This window comes from Silurus meridionalis, chromosome 25, assembly GCF_014805685.1.
Source record: "Silurus meridionalis isolate SWU-2019-XX chromosome 25, ASM1480568v1, whole genome shotgun sequence".
NCBI classification, from domain to species: Eukaryota; Metazoa; Chordata; class Actinopteri; order Siluriformes; family Siluridae; genus Silurus; species Silurus meridionalis.
Window position 1 is genome coordinate 14796965 of NC_060908.1, and position 24906 is coordinate 14821870.

Sequence of the window (24906 nt, forward strand, 5' to 3'; positions counted from 1 at the left end):
TAAAATGAGTTATATATAATGTTTTCCATTCAAAATAATAGACTTTTTTGAGAACAAATACTTATACTATATTTTTTACCTATAGAGACCATGATTCGGTTCTGGATCTAAAAAACAAAAAAACAAAAATCAAAATCAAAAATCACTCATACAACTCCAGAATTGTTTCAATTATATAGTCTCATCATGAAAATGAACAAACATGGATAAATGAATAGAAGAAAACATTGGATATCTGTTTATTTTGAACTAAATGTCACCATCACCATGGACAGTACCAACATTTCAAGGCTACAAAATTTGCTACGAAACCTTATTATAACAATAATTACAATAACAATAATAAAAGAAAACAACAAGGAGAAAAAGAAGGAGAAATAAAGGTAGAATAAGTTAAATATAAACCTACATTCCTTTGCTCATAATAATATATTAACAGTGCATTTATAAAAAAAAAAAAAAAAAAAAAACACGATTATTTAAAATTAAATTAAATAACTCTGGAATTCTTGATTGTGTACTTAATAATTGCTGGTATGAATATGCAGAAATGTATATCTTGTCTTCAGAATGAACAGCAATATTCTTAATTTTTTGTTTCTTTTTTCCTCTACATGAGAACATATTGCTGGTGAAAGATCATATCAGTTTTTCCTTATTCATGGGTATATATGAATAGGAGCTTCACATATATGTTAAAATAAATACCTTTGTTTGTGGTTTTATCTGTGTTTTAATATTGTTGATGACATCAGCATTCCTCTTGCATTGCAGTAATCCCCGATCTTCATGGAACAGACAGTCATATGTGATCATATTCTCTCTTTTAGCAGTTCTGCTGCTGTCTGATACTACACACTCTGGATCAAACGTGTAATGGAGCACCACCAGAACAGCAGGTTTTGTGGCTTTTGAGAAATATAAATATATTAATTTACACATTTTTTTGAATAAAGTTATGAGTTTTAACTACAAATTAGTAAAAAAAGATTGTTTTCTACCTGAAATTTTATAAAGACTTTTCTCTGCTGCTTCAATGTCAGTTCCAGCTCGTGACACAACAGGGCAGAAAACCAGAATGAAATCACACTCATCCACTGTTTCCACCTCCTGCAGCCAGGGTGTGCTATTTTTTAGCTGATCCATAAATTCTTTATGAGAATTCAATGTTTTTCCGGTTACATGAATAAAGAACTTGTTTCCGAGCAATACAGGTTTTATATTTTCTGTAAATAAAGACAAATAATTTGTATTATCATTTTTATGAACATTTATTCCCTTGAAATGCTCAAGCCAGTGTGGGCCTGTAGGAAACAAACAACAACAAAAAGTCATCATTTCTATAACATTAATGTGATGAATCATGATGTCTGATTGATCTGCAAATTACATACTATTGCTTTGTTGTGAATTTTGAAAAAAGCTTTTGATGTGAATTTGTACCAGTAATCCTTTGATCTTCTGAGGTTTCCCTTTGATTTGTTTTATCTTCTGAACTTGTACTGGGCTTTTCACCTTCTGGTACAGTATTCATTGGCTTTGACTGATCCGTCTGGAACTGCTCATGCGGCTCTTCACTACTCATCTTATTTCGCTACAAGACACAAACAAATTGATAATGAAATATGAACAAAATTCTTGTTCATTGATGATCATTCATGTGTCCTAACTCGGGCTACAAAATAACAATAAGCATTACTACTGTAACTGATGTCCTAAATTTTTTGCATAAATAAATTTAGTAAAAAGGAAATAATAAATAAAATGTAGCTATGTTTTGTTATTTTAAAATTAGTATGTTAATATGTATAATGGACCCGAAATTTTTATTGTTGATAGAGAAAGTTAATTAAATTTATTACTAACCTAAAAATAAATGCATACAATTTCAGAAAGAATAAAGAAAAGAAACACATGAAAATAAATAATGCCATGTGTTTTCATACTAACCTATGTGGAAGATCTTTGTTGCCTTTTATTATTTATATTTAAAAATCCTAAATAAGTCAATGTAATTAAATAAAGTTAAGTGAATGTAAGTATATCACATACATCGGGGTGGCCAACCCGCGGCTCGCGAACCGCATGCGGCTCTTTGGCTGGTTTCATGCGGCTCTTACGTTTATATCGATTTTTGTGTGTTTGATTTTTAATGTGCGTGTTCGCTTCGCTTACGTTCAATACGGTATTTTTAAGACTTAAATGAGCTTGCCCCTACTGGGAAACTGGGAAGACCTTGGCATGAGGCCAATCATAAATTACGATGCACAGAGAATTTTCGGAAATACCTAAATACCCGAAACAACACGGCAGAAACACAATTGTAATGACGCAATAAAAAAGCGCAGCAGCACACGGTTATCTGGATAAGAGCAACATGTCTGCGGTGTGCGGAAAGCGATTTGCAAAACATGCAATGCTGAAATTTCAAGAGGGGGTGTATCTGCATAGAGTTTCTCCAAGTCGGGTTTAATTTATCACCTGAAATCCAAACATCCAGATTTCCTTTAAATATGAGAAGAACGCGGCGCAGATAAGTAAAGTCAATCCGAGCATGCGCACTCCGTCTGTAGAGGACGTTTTTGAAAAGGCAGGAAAGTTTTCCAGTGATGGTGCAGAGGCAAAAGGCATAACACAAAAAATTATATATTTCATTGACTTTTGAATTGAATTTTCATTTCGGTGCATCCCTGAAATATTATCGTTGGTGTGGCCCTCTGACACAATTCAGGTTTCTCATGTGGGCCCCTTGTAAAAATTAAATGCCCCCCCCCCTGCGGTATATTCATCTCACGCACATGCGCATTTGACGAAAATACCGTAATGAACTCAAGCGAAGTGAACACGCATATAAAAACACAAAGTCTGTTTTTTTTCTACACTGAAACACGTGAAATCAAAGCATCGATCTGTTCTGACAGACACCCATGTGAAAGAATTGCTTCGAGTGGCAACAACGGAATACGAGGCAGATTTGAAGGGGATTGTTCAAGGCAAGGATGCCAAAAGTCCCACTAAGTAACATGCATAGTAAAAGAAAAACACTATTGTAAATTATTATATTTTTGTTTGTGGACTTGGTTAAACAGAGTTTGTGTGTGTGAGACAGTGCACTCAATGTTGATTGTTGAAAATGACTGTCCTGTGGTCTTAGAACTGTAGGAGTCAATTTCTGTCATTATGTTAGTGTGTGACATTTACAATAAATCTGGCTGAGCAGAGGTGTGTGTGTGTGTGTGTGTGTGTGTGTGTGTGTGTGTGTGTGTGTGTGTGTGTAAGAGGAAGGGATGGGTGATGTTCATGTGTGCCCATGTGTATGATGTGGCTCTCGGTCTCTGACTGGTTGGCCACCCCTGACATACATGATAATATTATACTCTTTTAAAATTACTTAATATTTTTGTTTTATAATATGTTTTTGTTTCTAATTGATAAAATTCTGATTGTATACTTAATCATTACTGGTAAGAATGAAACTTTATATGTAGAAATACATGTCTTGTCTTTATAATGCTACAAACAACTATATTTTTTTAAATTTGTCTATTTCTACGTGAACACATACAGTATTTCGTGTAAAAAGTCACAGCTGTTATTCCTCATTCATGGAAATAGAAGGAGCTTGTATTTATAGGAACTTGCAAAACCAGTCATCATTAATTCAAATAAACACCTCTGGTAGTATTTGCTTTCCAGTGCTGTCAATGTCACTGTTACTTGTGTCATAAAATCTTGTACTGGGCTTGTTGTCTTCTTCTGGAGTATCCACTGGTTCTGGCTGATCCATCTGTGGTTTCTCAGGGTTCTCATTACAGTTATCAGCCATGTTACCTGGATACAAGTCACAAACAAATTGCTAACTGATAATTTGGGCCACAAAATAACAATAAACACGGCATTACCTGGTTTTTGCAAAGATATAGATGTGACCATTGTCAGGAAAATATTTGATAAGTTGAATATTTACTAAATAAATAAATTTGAACACTTCAAATATGGCAGCCATGTATTCCAAATCCCACACCACATCTTTAACATTAATTAATAAGCTGATTACGTACACTGTTTTTTCAGCTACACAAGGATTTAATGGTTGTTGTTTTGTTTATCTTGTATATTTGTTTGCTACTTTAATCCTGGTCTGTTTGTTTAATTATCATCATCTCTGCTATCTATTATTAAATCTGTCTAAAACTGCAGCCACATCTGTCTAGTGCCTTATATGTATTCAGTAGAGTAACTCTGTTTATAAAGAGGAAAAGAATGAGGAAGTAAATGAGGAAGTACATTTTTTGTTGCTTTTCCTGTTTTAAAAACGGCTGATATTTAAGATCTAGGGAACTTTTTTCCCCTTTAGAACTGTTTAAATCTATTAATACTGTAACAGCATCACTGTTATAGAAAACAATATAACAGAAGTACAGTAGCACAGACATTTCAGACAAACATGTAAGAACTCATGCAGATAAAATAATTCACTTACATCACACACACACACACACACACACACACACACACACACACACACACACACACACACACAGCCCCCACAACATAAATTAATTGAATAAATAAGCAAATTATTAAGTAAATAAAAAAAATAAATAAGATTTTGTATAATGCATGTAGAAAATACCTGCTGCTGCTCCACTGCTCCACTGCTCTATCAGAATGACTGTGCAAACACACACACACACACACACACACACACACACACACACACACACACACAGCCTCCACAACACACACTGTGTTCTTGAATAATGCTGCTCCACTGCTCCACTGCTCTATCAGAATGACTGTGCAAACACACACACACACTTTCACTTTTGTGTAACACTTGATTTTATAGACTCACACACACCCTGAATTTGATGCCTGTTTTAGGATTGAAATAATTTGGCTTGATTTAAGTGATTATAATTCAGCAGTGTTGAACTCTAACATCAGCAACTATAAACATATTTGATTACCACCTACACATCATGTGCTCTGAAGGCAGACGTGTAACTCAGAACATTCATTATGTGTTTTATACACTGAAGGTGGAATCTGATGTTTTAATACCACTATACTTTCAATCATTTCTATAACTGTAATATTTTCACTATATTTTATATGTATGTATTGAAAATGCATTAATTTCTCTACCTTGACTATTTTATTATTATTATAGTATATGTTTCCTGTTACTGTACATACTTTTACTTTCTGTTTTCATTGTGTGATCATCATTGTTTCTGATTGTTGACCTTTAGAACATCATAAACTTTTTTTCTGGTATGGGTTCAGAATTTCAAATTTATTTATTTATTTTTTTTTTTTACATGAATTTTAATTGGAAAGAGATTTTTTAGAAATAAAACCCAACATGGCCTGCTTTTTATAAGAAAATAACTATAATCCTATAAAACCATTTTCTTTTGAATTTTGACTTTTTTGATAAACACACATTACTTTTTTTATAGAAACGCATAAACATATGTTTGTCTTCAGATCTTGTTTCCAGTTATTCTCTCACCAGCTTCTTTCATGAAGTAGAAAATATACAAACAGAAATAAATTCATTATTTTAGAATGATCCTGAAGGAGAAGTGTTGGTTTGACCATCAAGTTTATTACATAAAAACATCAAACTTCATATCAGCATATACATTATCCAATCAATATTATATAATTATGAGATAAACGAGTACAGTAAAAGACTTGGAAAGTAGAGTAGAGAGAGGAAGTGGAGGACTGGGAAACATGTTAAAGTTTGGAAAAACAAAACTCATATGCAACAATTAACAAATGAAATATATATATATATATATATATATATAAATATTAACAGTAATATATATTAACAGTTAACATACTTCTCTACATTTCATGCAAGGTATATTTTCATTTCTTCTCTCTCTGCCTCCATGGTGACCACGTCTTCATTCACTTCCTGGCTTTCTATCTCAGTATTTTCGTTGAGTTGTTTCACATGTTGCTCGATTGCCTGATTTTTGGGTTTTCTCATTATCATTTTATTCCCTGCTTCATCAAGTTTCTTTAATTTCTCACTTATCTTTTCCTCAATCTTTCCAATCTGAGCAAACGTCTTCAGATAAATGTCTCTATGGAGACGGATGATCCGTCTAATGGGAGAAGCCGAAAAAAGAAGAAGAAGAATAGGAAAGGAACAAATAAACAGAATGTAGGCATATTTTGTTATTTTGCATTGTTTCCATACTCATGTCACGGAAGCAGAAGCAGATGCAATTTCAATACACTTACATGCATGTATATAAAAAAACACAGAACTATGGTTAAACATAAACAAAATTTGCTGCAAAGCCTTATTATAACAATAATTACAATAACAATAATAAAAGAAAAAAAGGAGAAAAAGAAGGAGAAATAAAGGTAGAATAAGTTAAATATAAACCTACATTCCTTTGCTCATAATAATAATATTAACAGTGCATTTATTTAAAAAAAAAGCACAATTATTTAAAAAAATCTTTTTTGAATAATTGTGTTTACTGTTTATTATTTTAAAGCATTTAAATAACAGCAAAATGTTCTTAATAGTTCCCTTATTCATGGGTATACATGAATAAGAGCTTGGAAAAACAAATCATTTGTTAAAATAAATACCTTTGTTTTTATCTGTGTTTTAATATTGTTGATGACATCAGCATTCCTCTTGCATTGCAGTAATCCATGATCTTCATAGAACAGACAGTCATATGTGATCATATTCTCTCTTTTAGCAGCTCTGCTGCTGTCTGATACTACACACCCTGGATCAGAGGTGTGATGGAGCACCACCAGAACAGCAGGTTTTGTGGCTTTTGAAAAATATAAATATATTAATTTACACATTTTATATAATAAAGTTATGAGTTTTAACTACAAATAAGTAAAAAAAAAAGATTGTTTTCTACCTGAAATGTTATGAAGACTTTTCTCTGCTGCTTTAATGTCAGTTCCAGCTCGTGACACAACAGGGCAGAAAACCAGAATGAAATCACACTCATCCACTGTTTCACCTCCTGCAGCCAGGGTGTGCTATTTTTTAGCCAATCCATGAAATTGTTATGAGAATTCAATGTTTTTCCAGTTACATGAATAAGGAATTTGTTCCCGAGCAATACAGGTTTTATATTTTCTGTAAATAAAGACAAATAATTTGTATTATCATTTTTATGAACATTTAATTCCTTGAAATGCTCAAGCCAGTGTGGGTCTGTAGGAAACAAACAACAACAAATAGTCATCATTTCTATAACATTAATGTGATGAATCATGATGTCTGATTGATCTGCAAATTACATACTATTGCTTTGTTGTGAATTTGAAAAAAGCTTTTGATGTGAATTTGTACCAGCAATCCTTTGATCTTCTGAGGTTTCCCTTTGATTTGTTTTATCTTCTGAAATTGTACTGGGCTTTTCAGCTTCTGGTACAGTATTCATTGGCTTTGACTGATCCGTCTGGAACTGCTCTTGCGGCTCTTCACAGTTGCTACTCATCTTATTTCGTTACAAGACACAAACAAATTGATAATGAAATATGAACAAAATTCTTGTTCATTGATGATCATTCATGTGTCCTAACTCGGGCTACAAAATAACAATAAGCATTACTACTGTAACTGATGTCCTAAATTTTTTGCGTAAATAAATTCAGTAAAAAGGAAATAATAAATAAAATCTAGCTATGTTTTAAAATTTTGAAGTTCGTATTTTAATATTGTACAATTAATATTGTATTGTAAAATTGTACATTGAACCCGAAAGTTGTATTGTTGCTGGATAAAGTTCATTCAGAAAGAATAAAGAAAAGAACCAATGCCATGTGTTTTCATACTAACATTTTTATTTATATTTAACAATCCTAAATGAGTTAATGTAATTATATAAACTTAAGTCAATTTAATTATATACACCTAAAAACATGTAATTATAACCCATACATGGTAATAACATGATATTTTAAACAATCACTTAATATTTTTATTTTATAATATGTTTTATGTTTCTGATTGATGATATTCTGATTGTATACTTAATCATTACTGGTCAAAATGAAAATGTATATGTAGAAAAACATGTCTTGGCTTGCTAGTTGTTTAAAGATTCTGTACCTCTGCTACCTGCTATTAAATCTGTCTTAAACTGCAGCCACATCTGTCTAGTGCTTATATGTATTCAGTGACAAAAATCGATTTCATTCTCTTACCTACTACAATATATAACTCTATAAACCTGCCAAAACTATTTAAAAAAATAAACAAATCAAACAAACAAATGCAAATTGAATGATATTCATCATATAATTCCTGGAATTTACATAACATTGCTTAATAATAAAATAATAAAATAATAATAATTAAAAGTGCACTCTTAGTGCCGGTCACAAGCCCGGATAAATAGGGAGGGTTACATCAGGAAGGGCATCCAACGTAAAAACATGTGCCAAATCAAGCAGGAGTGATTTGTGATAGAAGAGTATCTGTGAGAGTGAAAGGGAAAGTTTATAGGACTGTGGTGAGACCTGAGATGATGTATGGATTAGAGACAGGGGTATTGAGTAAAAGACAGGAGGTGGAGCTGGAGGTAGCAGAGCTGAAGATGTTGAGATGTTCGTTGGGAGTGATGACGATGGACAGGATTAGAAATGAGTTTATCAGAGGGACAGCGCATGTAGGACGTTTTGGAGACAAAGTGAGGGAGGTGAGATTGAGATGGTTTGGACATGTACAGAGGAGGGACATGGGGTATATCAGGAGGAGATTTCTGAGGATGGAGCCACCAGGAAGGAGGAAAAGAGGAAGACCAAGGAGGAGGTTCATGGATGTGGTGAGGGAAGACATGCAGGTAGTTGGTTTAAAAGAGGCAGATGTAGAGGACAGGGGGGGACAGAGTACGGATGTCCGCTGTGGCGCCCCCTAATGGGAGAAGCCGAAAAAATAAGAAGAAGAATAGGAAAGGAATAAATAAACAGAATGTAGGCATATTTTGGTATTTTGCATTGTATCCATACTCATGTCACGGAAGCAGAAGCAGATGCAATTTCAATACACTTACATGCATGTATATAAAAAACACACAGAACTATGGTTAAACATAAGAGAACACACACACTACACACAATTGCTAACAGGATACAGATGAATCATGTGCACAGACGTGAGACATGGACTCGTTATGTACAGTCGCTGATTGGAAATGTAGTCCATAACCTAAACCTGACAAATCACCTGTGTCCCTTGTTCACTTTCTTTACTATTTTTTTCGCGTCGTGAGTCTATTGCAGGATTCTCTTTCTAATATGGTAAAACAAAGTACACAGAATTCTGGTCATTATATACATTAATAATAAAAATGATCATTTATGAAAACATATATAAAAATACATTTAATAATAGTGTTACAATCCTCCCCATCCCCACCCCGCACCCCTAAAATGTCACTTTAAACATTATATTGCAGTAAATATGTACACTGGACTGAATTCACATACACAGAATTCAAAGTTAATTGACTTTAAATAAATGACTTTAAAATAAATACCTTTGTTTGTGTTTTTGTCTGTGTTTTAATATTGTTGATGACATCAGCATTCCTCTTGCATTGCAGTAATCCGTGATCTTCATGGAACAGACAGTCATATGTGATCATATTCTCTCTTTTAGCAGCTCTGCTGCTGTCTGATACTACACACTCTGGATGAGAGGTGTGATGGAGCACCACCAGAACAGCAGGTTTTGTGGCTTTTGAAAAATATAAATATATTAATTTACACATTTTTTATAATAAAGTAATGAGTTTTAACTACAAATAAGTAAAAAAAAAAAAAAAAAGATTGTTTTCTACCTGAAATGTTATGAAGACTTTTCTCTGCTGCTTCAATGTCAGTTCCAGCTCGTGACACAACAGGGCAGAAAACCAGAATGAAATCACACTCATCCACTGTTTCCACCTCCTGCAGCCAGGGTGTGCTATTTTTTAGCCAATCCATGAAATTGTTATGAGAATTCAATGTTTTTCCAGTTACATGAATAAGGAATTTGTTCCCAAGCAATACAGGTTTTATATTTCCTGTGAATAAAGACAAATAATTTGTATTATCATTTTTATGAACATTTATTCCCTTGAAATGCTCAAGCCAGTGTGGGTCTGTAGGAAACAAACAACAACAAAAAGTCATCATTTCTATAACATTAATGTGATGGATCATGATGTCTGATTGATCAAAGTAAGCAATTAGACAGGTTTTATCTGCAAATTACATACTATTGCTTTGTTGTGAATTTTGAAAAAAGCTTTTGATGTGAATTTGTACCATCAATCCTTTGATCTTCTGAGGTTTCCCTTTGATTTGTTTTATCTTCTGAACTTGTACTGGGCTTTTCAGCTTCTGGTACAGTATTCATTGGCTTTGACTGATCTGTCTGGAACTGCTCATGCAGCTCATCACAGTTGCTACTCATCTTATTTCGCTACAAGACACAAACAAATTTATAATAAAATATGAACAAAATTCTTGTTTATTGATGATCATTCATGTGTCCTAACTCGGGCTACAAAATAACAATAAGCATTACTACTGTAACTAATGTCCTAAATTATTTGCGTAAATAAATTTAGTAAAAAGGAAATAATAAATAAAAATTAGTATGTTAATATGTATAATGGACCCGAAATTTTTATTGTTGATAAATAAAGTTAACTTAATTTATTACTAACCTAAAAATAAAAACATACACATTCAGAAAGAATAAAGAAAAGTAACACATGAAAATAAATAATAGCATGTGTTTTCATACTAACCTATATGGAAGATCTTTGTTTACTTTTATTATTTATATTTAACAATCCTAAATAAGTAAATGTAATTATATCACATACATGATAATATTATACTATTTTAAACAATTACTTAATATTTTTATTGTATAATATTTATTCTGTTTCCGATTGATAAAATTCTGATTGTATACTTAATCATTACTGGTAAGAATGAAACTTTATATGTAGAAATACATGTCTTGTCTTTATAATGCTACAAACAGCTATATTTTTTACATTTCACTATTTCTACGTGAACACATACAGTATTTCGTGTAAAAAGTCACAGCTGTTATTCCTCATTCATGGAAATAGAAGGAGCTTGTATTTATAGGAACTTGCGAAACCAGTCATCATTAATTCAAATAAACACCTCTGGTAGTATTTGCTTTCCAGTGCTGTCAATGTCACTGTTACTTGTGTCATAAAATCTTTTACTGGGCTTGTTGTCTTCTTCTGGAGTATCTACTGGTTCTGGCTGATCCATCTGTGGTTTCTCAGGGTTCTCATTACAGTTGTGAGCCATGTTACCTGGATATAAGTCACAAACAAATTGATAACTTCAGCCACAAAATAACAATAAACACGGCATTACTTGGTTTTTGCAAAGATATAGATTTGACTATTATCAGGAAAATATTTGATAAGTTGAATATTTACCAAATAAATAAATTTGAACACTTCAAATATGGCAGCCATGTATTCCAAATCCCACACCACATCTTTAACATTAATTAACACTCTGATTACGTACACTGTTTTTTCAGCTACACAAGGATTTAATGGTTGTTGTTTTTTTATATCTCGTATATTTGTTTGCTACTTTAATCCTGGTCTGTTTGTTGAATTATTAATACCTCTGCTATCTACAATTAAATTTGTCTAAAACTGCAGCCACATCTGTCTAGTGCCTTATATGTATTCAGTAGAGTAACTCTTTTTATAAAGAGGAAAAGAATGAGGAAGTACATTTTTTTTGCTTTTCCTGCTTTAAAAACGGCTGATATTTAAGATCTAGGGAAATTTTTTCCCCTTTAGAACTGTTTAAAACTATTAATACTGTAACAGCATCACTGTTATAGAAAACAATATAACAGAAGTACAGTAGCACAGACATTTCAGACAAACATGTAAGAACTCATGCAGATAAAATATTTCACTTACATCACACACACACACACACACTCAGGATCATTCACACACACACACACACACACACAAACGCGCACACACACACACACACACACACACACACACACTCACGATCATTCACACACACACACACACACTCATGATCATTCACACACACACACACACGATCATTCACACACACACACACACACACACACACACACACGATCATTCACACACACACACACACACACACACTCAAGATCATTCACACAAACATGCACACACACACACACACACACACACACACACACACACACACACACACACACACACACACACACACACACTCACGATTATTCACACACACACACACACACACACACACACACACACACACACACGATCATTCACACACACACACACACACACACACACACACACACACTCACAATCATTCACACACTCACACGCACACACTCAAGATCATTCACGCACACACACACACACACACACACACACACACACACACACACACAGCCCCACAACATAAATTAATTTAATAAATAAGCAAGCTTTTGTATAATGCATGTAGAAACTACCTACTGCTGCTCCACTGCTCCACTGCTCCACTGCTCTATCAGAATGACTGTGCAAACACACACACACACACACACACACACACAGCCCACACAACATAAATTAATTGAATAAATAAGCAAGATTTTGTATAATGCATGTAGAAATTACCTACTGCTTCTCCACTGCTCCACTGCTCCACTGCTCTATCAGAATGACTGTGCAAACACACACACACACACACACACACACACACACACACACACACACACACACACACATAGCCCCCACAACATAAATGAATTGAATAAATAAGCAAGATTTTGTATAATGCATGTAGAAAATACCTGCTGCTGCTCCACTGCTCCACTGCTCTATCAGAATGACTGTGCAAACACACACACACACACACACACACACACACACACACACACACACACACACACACACACACACACACACAGCCCCTACAACATAAATTAATTGAATAAATAAGCAAGATTTTGTATAATGCATGTAGAAAATACCTACTGCTGCTGCACTGCTCCACTGCTCTATCACTAAACGTAATAACTAAATGTTTCATCAGTATGAACTCTCTCACTGCCGGCTTTGTGTAAGACTTGATTTTATAGACTCACACACATCGTGAATTTGATGCCTGTTTTTGGATTGAAATAATTTGGCTTGATTTGTCAGAAAGTTCAGGTTATAGGATCCAAGGCAGATGCAAAAAGAGCAGAGCAGGAGAAAGGCTGTGCAGAGCTAAATCAGGAAACCGATTCAGGGAGCCGATTCAGGGAGCCGATTCAGGGAGCTGATTCAGGAAGCCGATGTGCGCGGAGGGTAAGGATGCCGAGCCGGAAACTGAAACGCGCGTTCAGCGCGAGCGGAGCCGAGCCGGAAACCGGAGCGCGTTCAACGTGAGCAGAGCAGAGCCGAGCTGGAAACCGGAGCACGTTCAGAGCAGAGCCGAGCCGGACACTGGAGCGCGTTCAGCGCGAGCCAAGCAGAGCCGAGCCGGAAACCGGAGCACGTTCAGCGCGAGCCAAACCGGAAACCGGAGGACAGAATAATCAGGTCAGAAACAAAAGAACAAACAAAACAGAGAATACGCTGGAGAGTGATCAGGGCAAGCCTAAAACCAGGGAGCAGGCCCAAACGGGTCGAACCCTAGACACATGAAATGTAGGGTGGACCCGGAGCGCACTGGGGAGCCTGAGCCGGTAGGCCACGGGATTGACGACTTTGGAAATAGGGAAGGGGCCGATGAAGCATGGGGCGAGCTTCCGACAGATGGCCTTAAGGAGAAGGTCCCGAGTAGAGAGCCATACAAGTTGCCCAGCGCGGTAGTGGGGGGCTAGGCGCCGCTTACGGTTGGCCCCCTGGCAAAGCCTTATGCCATTTTTAAGCAGGGCTGCTCGGGCCATTTTCCAGCCTCGACGGCAGCATCGGAAGAAAAGGGCGGCAGAAGGAACGGCGGACCGGGGTTCCTGGTTGGAGAATGTTGGCGGCAGGAAACTGTGGACCACCTGGAAGGGCGCAAGTCCTGTGGCAGCAGTGAGAAGAGTGTTATGGGCATACTCAATCCACAAAAGTTTATCCGACCAGGAGGAGGGTTCCCGACTGCAAAGGAGGCGGAGACCAGTCTCAAGAGCCTGGTTGAGTCTCTCGGTCTGTCCGTTCGTCTGGGGGTGAAACCCAGATGAGAGGCTGGTCGAGATGCCCAGGAGGCGGCAGAACTCCCTCCAAAACTGCGCTGAGAATTGGGGTCCGCGTGGGTTTCCTCTGGGAAATGTGTGCTGGAGGGCCAGCTTGGCGGTTTCTTTGGCAGATGGCAGCTTGGGTAGAGCGTTAAAGTGGCCCATCTTAGAAAACCGATCAATGACCGTCATGACGACCGTGTTGCCACTGGAAACGGGCAGCCCGGTAACAAAGTCCATGGCCACCACGGGCGTTTCGGGATAGTAAGGGGCCGAAGAAGACCTTGTGGGCGGCCACGAGGGTTCTTGTGTTGGGCACAGTCGGGGCAGGCTGCAACAAAGTCCCAGGTGTCCTTTACCATGGAAGGCCACCAAAAGCCAGAGACAAGGTGCGAGGCTGACCGGGGTGACAGAAGAACAGGGAGTTGTGACACCATTGAAGAACTCCAGAGCGGAGACCCTCGGGGACGAACAGGAGACCAGTGGGGCAACCCTTGGGGACAGGACCCCTGTCACAGGCATTCTTGACCCGCTCCTCCAAGGCGAGACTAAGGGTGTGGACCAACACAGACTTGCCAAGAATGGTCTCTGGGCATGGCTCCTCCTCCTTCAAGGCATGAACTCTAGAGAGCGCATCAGGCTTGACATTTCGGTTCCCAGGCCGGTACGAAAGAGAGAACTGGAAGCGGCCAAAGAAAAGGCCCCTAGCCTGTCGGGGGTTGAGTCATTTAGCCAATTGGAGGTACTTAAGGTTGCGATGATCCGTCCAGACCAGAAAGGGGACCTCTGCACCCTCCAACCAATGGCGCCATTCCTCCAAGGCCAGTTTGACAGCAAGGAGCTCCCTCTCACCCACCAGGTAGTTACGTTCCGAGGAGCTAAGGCGCCTGGAAAAAAAGACGCAAGGATGCAGGCGGTTATCCTCAGGGCAGACATGGGAGAGCACCGCCCCTACTCCTAGCCAGAGGCGTCGACTTCAACAACGAACTGCCAAACCGGGTCAGGAAAGATGAGGATGGGCGCTTCCGTGAATCGCCGCTTAAGCTCCAGAAATGCCTCCTCAGCCTCAGGGCCCCAAAAGAACGAGTGGAGGGAAGACGTCAGGAGGTGGAGGGGCGCCGCCACCGAACTATAGCCCTTTACGAAGCGGCAATAAAAATTGGCGAAGCCAATTTTGGCGGTCTTCCATTCATCCCCCTCCCTGATACGCACCAGGTGGTACACGTTGCGTAGATCCAGCTTATTGAAGATCGTGGCACCTTGCAGGAGCTCAAACGCCGAGGCCATAAGCGGCAAGGGGTAACAGTTCCGGACAGTGATTGCATTAAGACCCCGGTAATCAATACATGGGCGTAGGGACTTATCCTTCTTTTTGACAAAGAAGAAACCTGCCCCAGCTGGGGAGGAGGATGGTCGGATGATACCTGCTGCCAGGGACTCCTGGATATACTGGTTCATGGCAGTCCTCTCTGGGGCAGATAACTGATACAGGCACCCCCCAGGGGACTGGCTCCAGGAAGCAGTTCGATGGCACAGTCGAAGTGCCAGTGGGGAGGCAGGGAGGTAGCCAAGGCCTTACTGAACAAGCGCACAAGGCCATGATAGATCTCAGGAACCGATGCTAAATTGGAGTGCTCTGGAGTGACAGCCGGCAGTGGTTTGGGTGGAGGAAGAGCAAGGCAGTGGCCGAAGCAATGCACACCCCAATCCAGAATACTCCCTGTCATCCAATCAACACATGGGTTGTGAGTTCAGAAACAAAAGAACAAACAAAACAGGGAATACGCTGGAGAGTGATCAGGGCAAGCCTAAAGACAATCTGTCTGGAGGATTCAGGCGTCCTTATAAGTGCCAGAACATTAGACGCCATTTCCGTGCAGCTGGTTGGAAGCGGGCGTTTCCTCTGTGATTGAGGCTGTAATGCCTGAAGTGCTCAAGCGGGCTGACAGAATTGAGTGATTATAATTCAGCAGTGTTGAACTCTAACATCAGCAACTATAAACGTATATTTGATTACCACCTACACATCATGTGCTCTGAAGGCAGATGTGTAACTCAGAACATTCATTATGTGTGTTACCCCCTTTATGGTTACGAGTGTATAGGGTCTTGGCGCACAGGAGCCTGTGGTCCCAGCTGATAGATTGAGAATTATGCTGGGCTTTCACCTATAGTTCCTTTTCCCAAAATACAATAAAATAAAACAGTAGAAATGTCTATGCCGGTGCCTCCAAAATGTAATAGTTACCGTTGATCAGTATGTTCTCAATGAATCCCGAAACATTTATCCTGGATTATGAACAAAAATAAGATATTTATTATTCTAAACCAATCTGCAGTGAAACAAAATAATAACAGTAAATTAAAGAAATGTTAAATTAGACTCAGACAGGGATTTAAATATATCAGCAATAAAAACAGAAACAAATCAGCCTGTCAGTTCCTTTGGACGATATTTTATACAGATGTGGCAATAAACTGAAATAGACAGTCAATGACTATTGAAACCAATAACCGAGTAGTCAGTTCAAAAGGAAAACAACATGTAGAAACACAAATATAGAAATACCCGGGTATGAAATTAGTTGGGGCCCTTAGCGTTGGTGCACGTTTGCGGAAAAGGCATCCATTCAGCAACAAACAGGTGCTTTCAGAATAAGTTTTCAGCTTCCAAGTTACTCACGAAAACAAACGATTCTCATTCAGTAAAACAGGGTTTTCTCTGGTTTATTCCTTCCTGCTGCAAGGTCATCCGCGACGAGAACAAAACAGTACCGGAAAAAGTTGTAGGCGATCGCAACTCCACTGGCACGCAAAAGTCCGCAGGATAACACCTGACTGAAATCCGTCTGGTTTCGCTTGTCGGCCGAGTCCCGAACTCTCTCCCGATCTGCTGTTGGGCGACGATTACTTTGGTCGTCGGATTTCGAAACAAATCAAAAATGATATTCGTTATACCCGGGCTGAACGAACTTAATCCAACTGTCTAGATATTAATACTTTCTGGGAAAACATCCCGCACCGCCATTTTTCTGTCTCGCTCCTTTTTCTTTTTTCCCGCGTTCCTCCACCAACAACCAGTCCACCTCCGAAACCTGATTGGACAAACAGTCTGTCCCTCATACAGGGAGAAAATCCTCATTTGCTATTTTTCATGCCCTATCAAGACAATATATTCTTACAGTATTACAATAAAACAATTTTTCATTAAATGGGTTTGAAAATAAAATGAAATGAAATATATACATTGCCCTAAATCCATAGTATGTTACATGTGTTTTATATACTAAAGGTGGAATCTGATGTACCTTGACTATATTATTATTATAGTATATGTGTCCTGTTACTGTACATACTTTTGCTTTCTGTTTTCATTGTGTGGTCATCAGTGTTCCTGATTGTTGACCTTTAGAACATCATAAAGGAAAGGAAAATTTCTTTTTTTCTGGTATGGGTTCAGAATTTGGCATTTTTCTTATGAATTTTAATTGGAAAGAGATTTTTTAGAAATAAAAACACACCATGGCCTGCTTTTCATAAGAAAATAACTATAATCCTTTAAAACCATTTTCCTTTGAATTTGGACTTTTTAATAGGAAGGCATACACACTTTTTGTCTTCAGATCTTGTTCCAAATTATTCTTTTACCAGCTTCTTTCATTAAGTAAAAAAATATACAAACAGAAATAAATTCATTATTTTAGAATGATCCTGAAGGAGAAGTGTTGGTTTGACCATCAAGTTTATTACATAAAAACATCAAACTTCATATCAGCATATACATTATCCAATCAATATTATATAATTATGAGATAAACGAATACAGTAAAAGACTTGGAAAGTAGAGTAGAGAGAGGAAGTTAAGGACTGGGAAACATGTTAAAGTTTGGAAAAACAGAACTCATATATATGCAACCATTAACAAATTAAATATTATATATATATATATATATATATATATATATATATATATATATATATATATATATATATATATATATACACAGTGTTCCCCTGAAAATAAGACCAGGTCTTAGATAAATGTTTTATTTTCGGGTGATGTCTACTTTTCATGTACAAAAATCTATCAGTAAATTTGTTTATGTATGGTACAAAAATCTATATATCATCCACTTCATTACTTGCACAAAGCCATCTGCTTGGGTATTTACGAATACTTATCAGTAATTAATCAATACATTCAATACATTATGTATTGCATCAGACCTATGGTACTCCCGGCTGACGATCTTAACTAGGGCTTATTTTCAGGGAAACAAAGTATATATATGTATATATATATACATATATATACATATATATATGTATATATATGTATATAAAGACAATGTAATGAGAATTCAGGGCTTGTAGCATTCTATTCTATACACAGCTTTACTGCAATGCAATTTTCAGTTTTCTTTATTGTACCTGTTTATTATTAAACATTACACAGATGAAATACACTTTACTTGTGAAAGTACAAAAAAAATTTAAACTGAATACAAATGTTTTTGATTTTCATTGTTATGCCTGAAGAAAAATTAAAATCAAATACTTTTTATTCAGTTTTCATTTTTTGTACTTTTTTATTTCTTAAACTCTCTGTCCCTCTCCTCATTCTGCCTTTTATTCTCATCCATCTGTCTGCTGAAATCTTCTTGCATCTTCATACTAGCAGTTAACATACTTCTCCACATTTCATGCAAGGTAATCTTCATTTCTTCTCTCTCTGCCTCCATGGTGACCACGTCTTCATGCACTTCCTGGCTTCCTATCTCAATATTTTCGTTGAGTTGTTTCACATGTTGCTCCATTGCCTGATTTTTGGGTTTTCTCATTATCATTCTATTCCCTGGTGCATCAAGTTTCTTTAATTTCTCACTTATCTTTTCCTCAATCTTTCCAATGTAAGCAAATGTCTTCAGATAAATGTCACTGCTATAGAATGTTTCACTTCCTTTCACCATCTTCGCTATCTTCTCAAACAACTCAGAAACTTGTGAACCACCTCCACTCTCCTTAATGTTGAGACAGAAAAACCTGTTCCCACATTTCTCTAAAAGGGTCTGGACCTCCTCATTTTCTGATTGGATCAAAATCTCAGTATTTTTTCTCTGATGTTCATCAGTAACAGTAAAAAGAATTATGGTGTTCCTGCAACATCTTTCCCCAAACATCTCCTCCATCTTTGGAATAATCACTTTTAATTCATCTTCTATATGAACTTTGTTTGTGTAATGCCTCACTGGTATGACCAGGAGGAAGGCATGGGGTCCTGGAAAGGACATCTGGACACAGAGATCTACATCTTCTCTTACTTTCTCCAGAGAAAGTCCAGGAGCGAACCAGTCAGGAGTCTCCACCACAATTACCTTCTTCCCAGCCACCTCCCCCTGTGTGCTCTCACTCTGCTGGGTGGATGTAGATGTAGCTGCAGTTGCAGCAGCCTGGATCTTCTCCTCTTTGCCCAGGATGCTGTTTCTTGCTGAACTTTTTCCAGAGTCCGTTCTTCCCAACATCACTAACCTCAGTGGAGATTCTGGAAAATATAGAACCTTTTACATCTCAAGGAAAAAAATAAAAAGGTAAAAGTGCATGTTATTTGTGCTTCTACCACTAGGGTTATAAGAGAAAATATTTGTTTTCTATTATTAGAGAGGAGTAAACGATTAGGAAGTAATGTGGAATAAATATAAATCCAATCATAATAATAAAAAAATATTATTTAAAAAAGTTCAATTGTATTTTGACAAATGTACAAGATGAAAAAAATTCATGGGCCTCTGCTCATGTTATATTATGACTCCCCAAACCCCACTTTTGAAACCACCGCTTACCAACTGCATACAGTGTAAATTTCAGAAAAACAGAGTACATACTTCCATACGCATCCGTCTCCAGATCTTGTTCCATTTTTTTTTGTTTTCCTAAGCTTTTGTCCTAAAAAAGAAGATGACGGAAGATGATTTTGTAACCAATCTAAAATCAGGTATAATGCACAGGTTTCTTGAACAAATCAAATCAAATTTTATTTTATTGCATTTTTATTATTCCTAATCTTTCACTTGTAAACATTTATGTCGTTGCTAACATGGCTGGGTCAAGATTATCAATCACTAATAAGTTTGCATGTTTTTAAAATGATCACACACACACACACACACACACACACACACACACACACACACACACACACACACACACAAACACACACACATAAAGCCAAAGAATACTTTTTTTCATTTTTAAATATATGCTATTATTACAGTATTAAAGTCAAAGAATATTACCTTTCTGCAATCACATGGAAAAAAATATCGTAATAGAAAACGGAACGTGAACCGCACAAACTGCACACAGTTACCTAATAAATATAAATAATAACAAATGAATAGCAATAACATCACAATTGATTGTAATTAGCAACATGAATCTATTTATTAACAATATTATTGCAGTCATCCTCATCTAAAATAAAATCCTTCTAAATGTGCATAATCTTTAATCTTTATAAATAAAAATACATACCCAAATAGCTAAAAGAAGTTGTCTCCTGAAAGAAACTTCTCAAATCAAACATGCGGAAGATCCATTGTGACGACCCCTAACGGGAGAAGCCGAAAGAAAGTTTTTATAGACATTAATAATAAAAATGATCATTTATGAAAATATATATAAAAATACATTTAATAATAGTGTCGCCACCCCTCTAAATTGTCACTTTAAACATTATATTGCAGTTAATATGTACATTGGACTGAATTCACATACACAGAATTTAAAGTTAATTGAATTCTGGGCTGCTTTACTGCATACACAAATTCAAGAAAAGGAAGAGAAATCATAGAAGTGCAAATGTGTTTCCATACTTACACGTGTAGAAGATCTCTGTTCACTTTTATTATTCCAATTAAGCCGCTCTAAATAAGTAAAATAAGTTATATATAATGTTTTCCATTCAAAATAATAGACTTTTTTTTCTGTAAAAACAAATACTTATACTATATTTTTTACTTGTAGAGACCATGATTGAGTTCTGGATCTAAAAAAAACAAAAATCAAAGTTTAAGCAGTATACTCATACAACTCCAGAATTGTTTCAATTATATAGTCTCATCATGAAAATGAACAAACATGGATAAATGAATAGAAGAAACATTGGATATCTGTTTATTTTTAACTTAATGTCACCATCACCATGGACAGTACCAAAACTGCGAAACCTTATTATGACAATAATTACAATAACAATAATAATAGAAAACAACAAGGAGAAAAAGAAGGAGAAATAAAGGTAGAATAAGTTCTATATAAACCTACATTCCTTTGCTCATAATAATAATATTAACAGTGCATTTATAAAAAAAAAAAAAAAAAAAGCACAATTATCAAAAAAAATCTTTTTTGGAATAATTGTGTTTACTGTTTATTATTTTGAAGCTTTTAAATAACTCTGGAATTCTGGATTGTATACTTAATAATTGCTGGTATGAATATGCACTTCTTTTCATTTCTTTTTCCTCTACATGAGAACATATTGCTGGTGAAAGATCATATCAGGTATACCTTATTCATGGGTATATATGAATAAGAGCTTGGAAAAACAAACTTTTGTTAAAATAAATACCTTTGTTTGTGTTTTTATCTGTGTTTTAATATTGTTAATGACATCAGCATTCCTCTTGCATTGCAGTAATCCCTGATCTTCATGGAACAGACAGTCATATGTGATCATATTCTCTCTTTTAGCAGCTCTGCTGCTGTCTGATACTACACACTCTGGATCAGAGGTGTGATGGAGCACCACCAGAACAGCAGGTTTTGTGGCTTTTGAGAAATATAAATATATTAATTTACACATTTTTTTGAATAAAGTTATGAGTTTTAACTACAAATTAGTAAAAAAAGATTGTTTTCTACCTGAAATTTTATAAAGACTTTTCTCTGCTGCTTCAATGTCAGTTCCAGCTCGTGACACAACAGGGCAGAAAACCAGAATGAAATCACACTCATCCACTGTTTCCACCTCCTGCAGCCAGGGTGTGCTATTTTTTAGCTGATCCATAAATTCTTTATGAGAATTCAATGTTTTTCCGGTTACATGAATAAAGAACTTGTTTCCGAGCAATACAGGTTTTATATTTTCTGTAAATAAAGACAAATAATTTGTATTATCATTTTTATGAACATTTATTCCCTTTAAATGCTCAAGCCAGTGTGGGTCTGTAGGAAACAAACAACAACAAAAAGTCATCATTTCTATAACATTAATGTGATGGATCATGATGTCTAATTGATCAAAGTAAGCAATTAGACTGCTTTTATCTGCAAATTACATACTATTGCTTTGTTGTGAATTTGAAAAAAGCTTTTGATGTGAATTTGTACCAGCAATCCTTTGATCTTCTGAGGTTTCCCTTTGATTTGTTTTATCTTCTGAACTTGTACTGGGCTTTTCAGCTTCTGGTACAGTATTCATTGGCTTTGACTGTTCTGGCTGATCCATCTGTGGTTTCTCAGGGTTCTCATTACACTTGTGAACCATGTTACCTGGATACAAGTCACAAACAAATTGATAATTGATAATTTGGGCCTCAAAATAACAATAAACACGGCATTACTTGGTTTTTGCAAAGATATAGATTTGACATTATCAAGAAAATATTTGATAAGTTAAAAAATGTACAAAATAAATAAATTTGAACACTTAATTATGGCAGCCATGTATTCCAAATCCCACACCACATCTTTAACATTAATTAACATTTTAAATAAGTGCATCACTGTTATAGAAAACAATATAACAGAAGTACAGTAGCACAGACATTTCAGACAAACTTGTAAGAACTCATGCAGATAAAATAATTCACTTACATCACACACACACACACACACACACACACACACACACACACACACACACACACACACACACACACACACACACACACACACACACACACACACACACACACACACACACACATTGTGTTATTGAATAAATACGAAAGATTTTGGATAAGGCATGTAGAAAATACCTGCTTCTGCTCCACGGCTCTGCACTGCACTGATCAGTTTGACAGTGGAAAAATACAACACACTTTCACTTTTGTTTTTAATAACTGAATGCTTTATCAGTATGAACTCTCTCACTGCCGGCTTTGTGTAACACTTGATTTTATAGACTCACACACACCCTGAATTTGATGCCTGTTTTAGGATTGAAATAATTTGGCTTGATTTAAGTGATTATAATTCAGCAGTGTTGAACTCTAACATCAGCAACTATAAACGTATATTTGATTACCACCTACACATCATGTGCTCTGAAGGCAGACGTGTAACTCAGAACATTCATTATGTGTTTTATACACTAAAGGTGGAATCTGATGTTTTAATACCACTATACTTTCAATCATTTCTATAACTGTAATATTTTCACTATATTTTATATGTATGTATTGAAAATGCATTAATTTCTCTACCTTGACTATTTTATTATTATTATAGTATATGTTTCCTGTTACTGTACATACTTTTACTTTCTGTTTTCATTGTGTGATCATCATTGTTTCTGATTGTTGACCTTTAGAACATCATAAAGGAAAGGGAAATTCACTTTTTTTCTGGTATGGGTTCAGAATTTGCCTTTTTTTTTTTTTTTTTACATGAATTTGAATTGGAAAAAGATTTTTTTAGAAATAAAAACCCAACATGGCCTGCTTTTTATAAGTAAATAACTAAAATTCTATAAAACCATTTTCTTTTGAATTTTGACGCACATAGCTTTTTTTATAGGAAGGCATAAACATCTTTTTGTCTTCAGAACTTGTTCCCAATTATTCTCTCACCAGCTTCTTTCATGAAGTAAAAAAATAAATAAACAGAAATAAATTCATTAATTCAGAATTATCTTGAAGAAGTAAAATTGTTGGCTTGACCATCAAGATTATTACATAAAATCGAGATGCAATCAAACATCAAACGTCATATCAGCATATACATTATCCAATCATATATATATATATTTTATTTGTGTATGGGCCACAGGGATTACAGATATGGATGATCAGCAGTGGCGACCCCTAATTGGAGAAGCCGAAAGAAGAAGAAGAAGATAAGACCTACAAATAGCACAAGGTATGATTTTGTTGATATTGTAATTTTTCTAGATTTCTCTATGCAGATGGACAGATTTTCAGAGACTCTAATATGGTGTATAATGGACATTGTGGCATGACAGTAAAGCAAATAACATTCATGAATTTAAAGCATATATAATCTTTGTTCAAAATATTAGTTTTGTGCTAAACCCAAACTCAGCAGAACATTCAGAAATTCATCACATTCAACAAAACACAAAAGTACAAACAAGTGAACAAGATAAATATACCGTGAATATGGATGATAGCAACCCTGAAAGATGACAAATGTGTTACAATGAGTAATATAAAAGGTGATGTTTTATACCAGGGGTCACCACCTTTTTGAAAGTGAGAGCAACTTCTTGGGTACTGATTAACGTGAAGGGCTACCAGTTTAATACACAGTTTTCAGTTTGATCTGAAATAACAAATTTGCTCAATTTACCTTTTATTATGTTATTATTAATAATTAATAATATTCATCTATGTGAAGACACTGATCATGTTAATGAT

General features: G+C 35.9%; 2 protein-coding genes across 2 annotated transcripts in view; both read right to left on the reverse strand.

Annotated features, from left to right (window-relative positions):
• Window positions 1–13300, reverse strand: part of LOC124379487 — a 41397-nt gene extending 28097 nt beyond the window's left edge. The window contains exons 1-12 of the mRNA XM_046839854.1: window positions 13074–13300; window positions 12718–12928; window positions 12566–12612; window positions 11206–11363; window positions 10327–10483; window positions 9858–10082; window positions 9555–9754; window positions 9242–9307; window positions 7364–7511; window positions 1002–1226; window positions 709–908; window positions 80–107 (exon numbers count right to left, since the gene is read on the reverse strand). Coding sequence (XP_046695810.1) covers window positions 80–107; window positions 709–908; window positions 1002–1226; window positions 7364–7511; window positions 9242–9307; window positions 9555–9754; window positions 9858–10082; window positions 10327–10483; window positions 11206–11363; window positions 12566–12612; window positions 12718–12928; window positions 13074–13128 — 1720 coding nt within the window. The 5' untranslated portion in view covers window positions 13129–13300. The remainder of the gene's footprint in view (window positions 1–79; window positions 108–708; window positions 909–1001; window positions 1227–7363; window positions 7512–9241; window positions 9308–9554; window positions 9755–9857; window positions 10083–10326; window positions 10484–11205; window positions 11364–12565; window positions 12613–12717; window positions 12929–13073) is intronic.
• Window positions 13301–17970: 4670 nt separating this feature from the next.
• LOC124379141 (immune-associated nucleotide-binding protein 9-like) lies at window positions 17971–24880 on the reverse strand. The gene is made up of 10 exons (XM_046839268.1): window positions 23287–24880; window positions 22637–22798; window positions 22169–22393; window positions 21876–22075; window positions 21263–21290; window positions 21122–21168; window positions 20777–20852; window positions 20539–20612; window positions 20128–20188; window positions 17971–19787 (listed from the first exon to the last, which is right to left on the reverse strand). Exons 2-10 carry the CDS (start codon window positions 22791–22793, stop codon window positions 18835–18837), a joined length of 1821 nt encoding a protein of 606 aa, XP_046695224.1. The 5' UTR covers window positions 22794–22798; window positions 23287–24880; the 3' UTR covers window positions 17971–18834.
• Window positions 24881–24906: the final 26 nt, after the last annotated feature.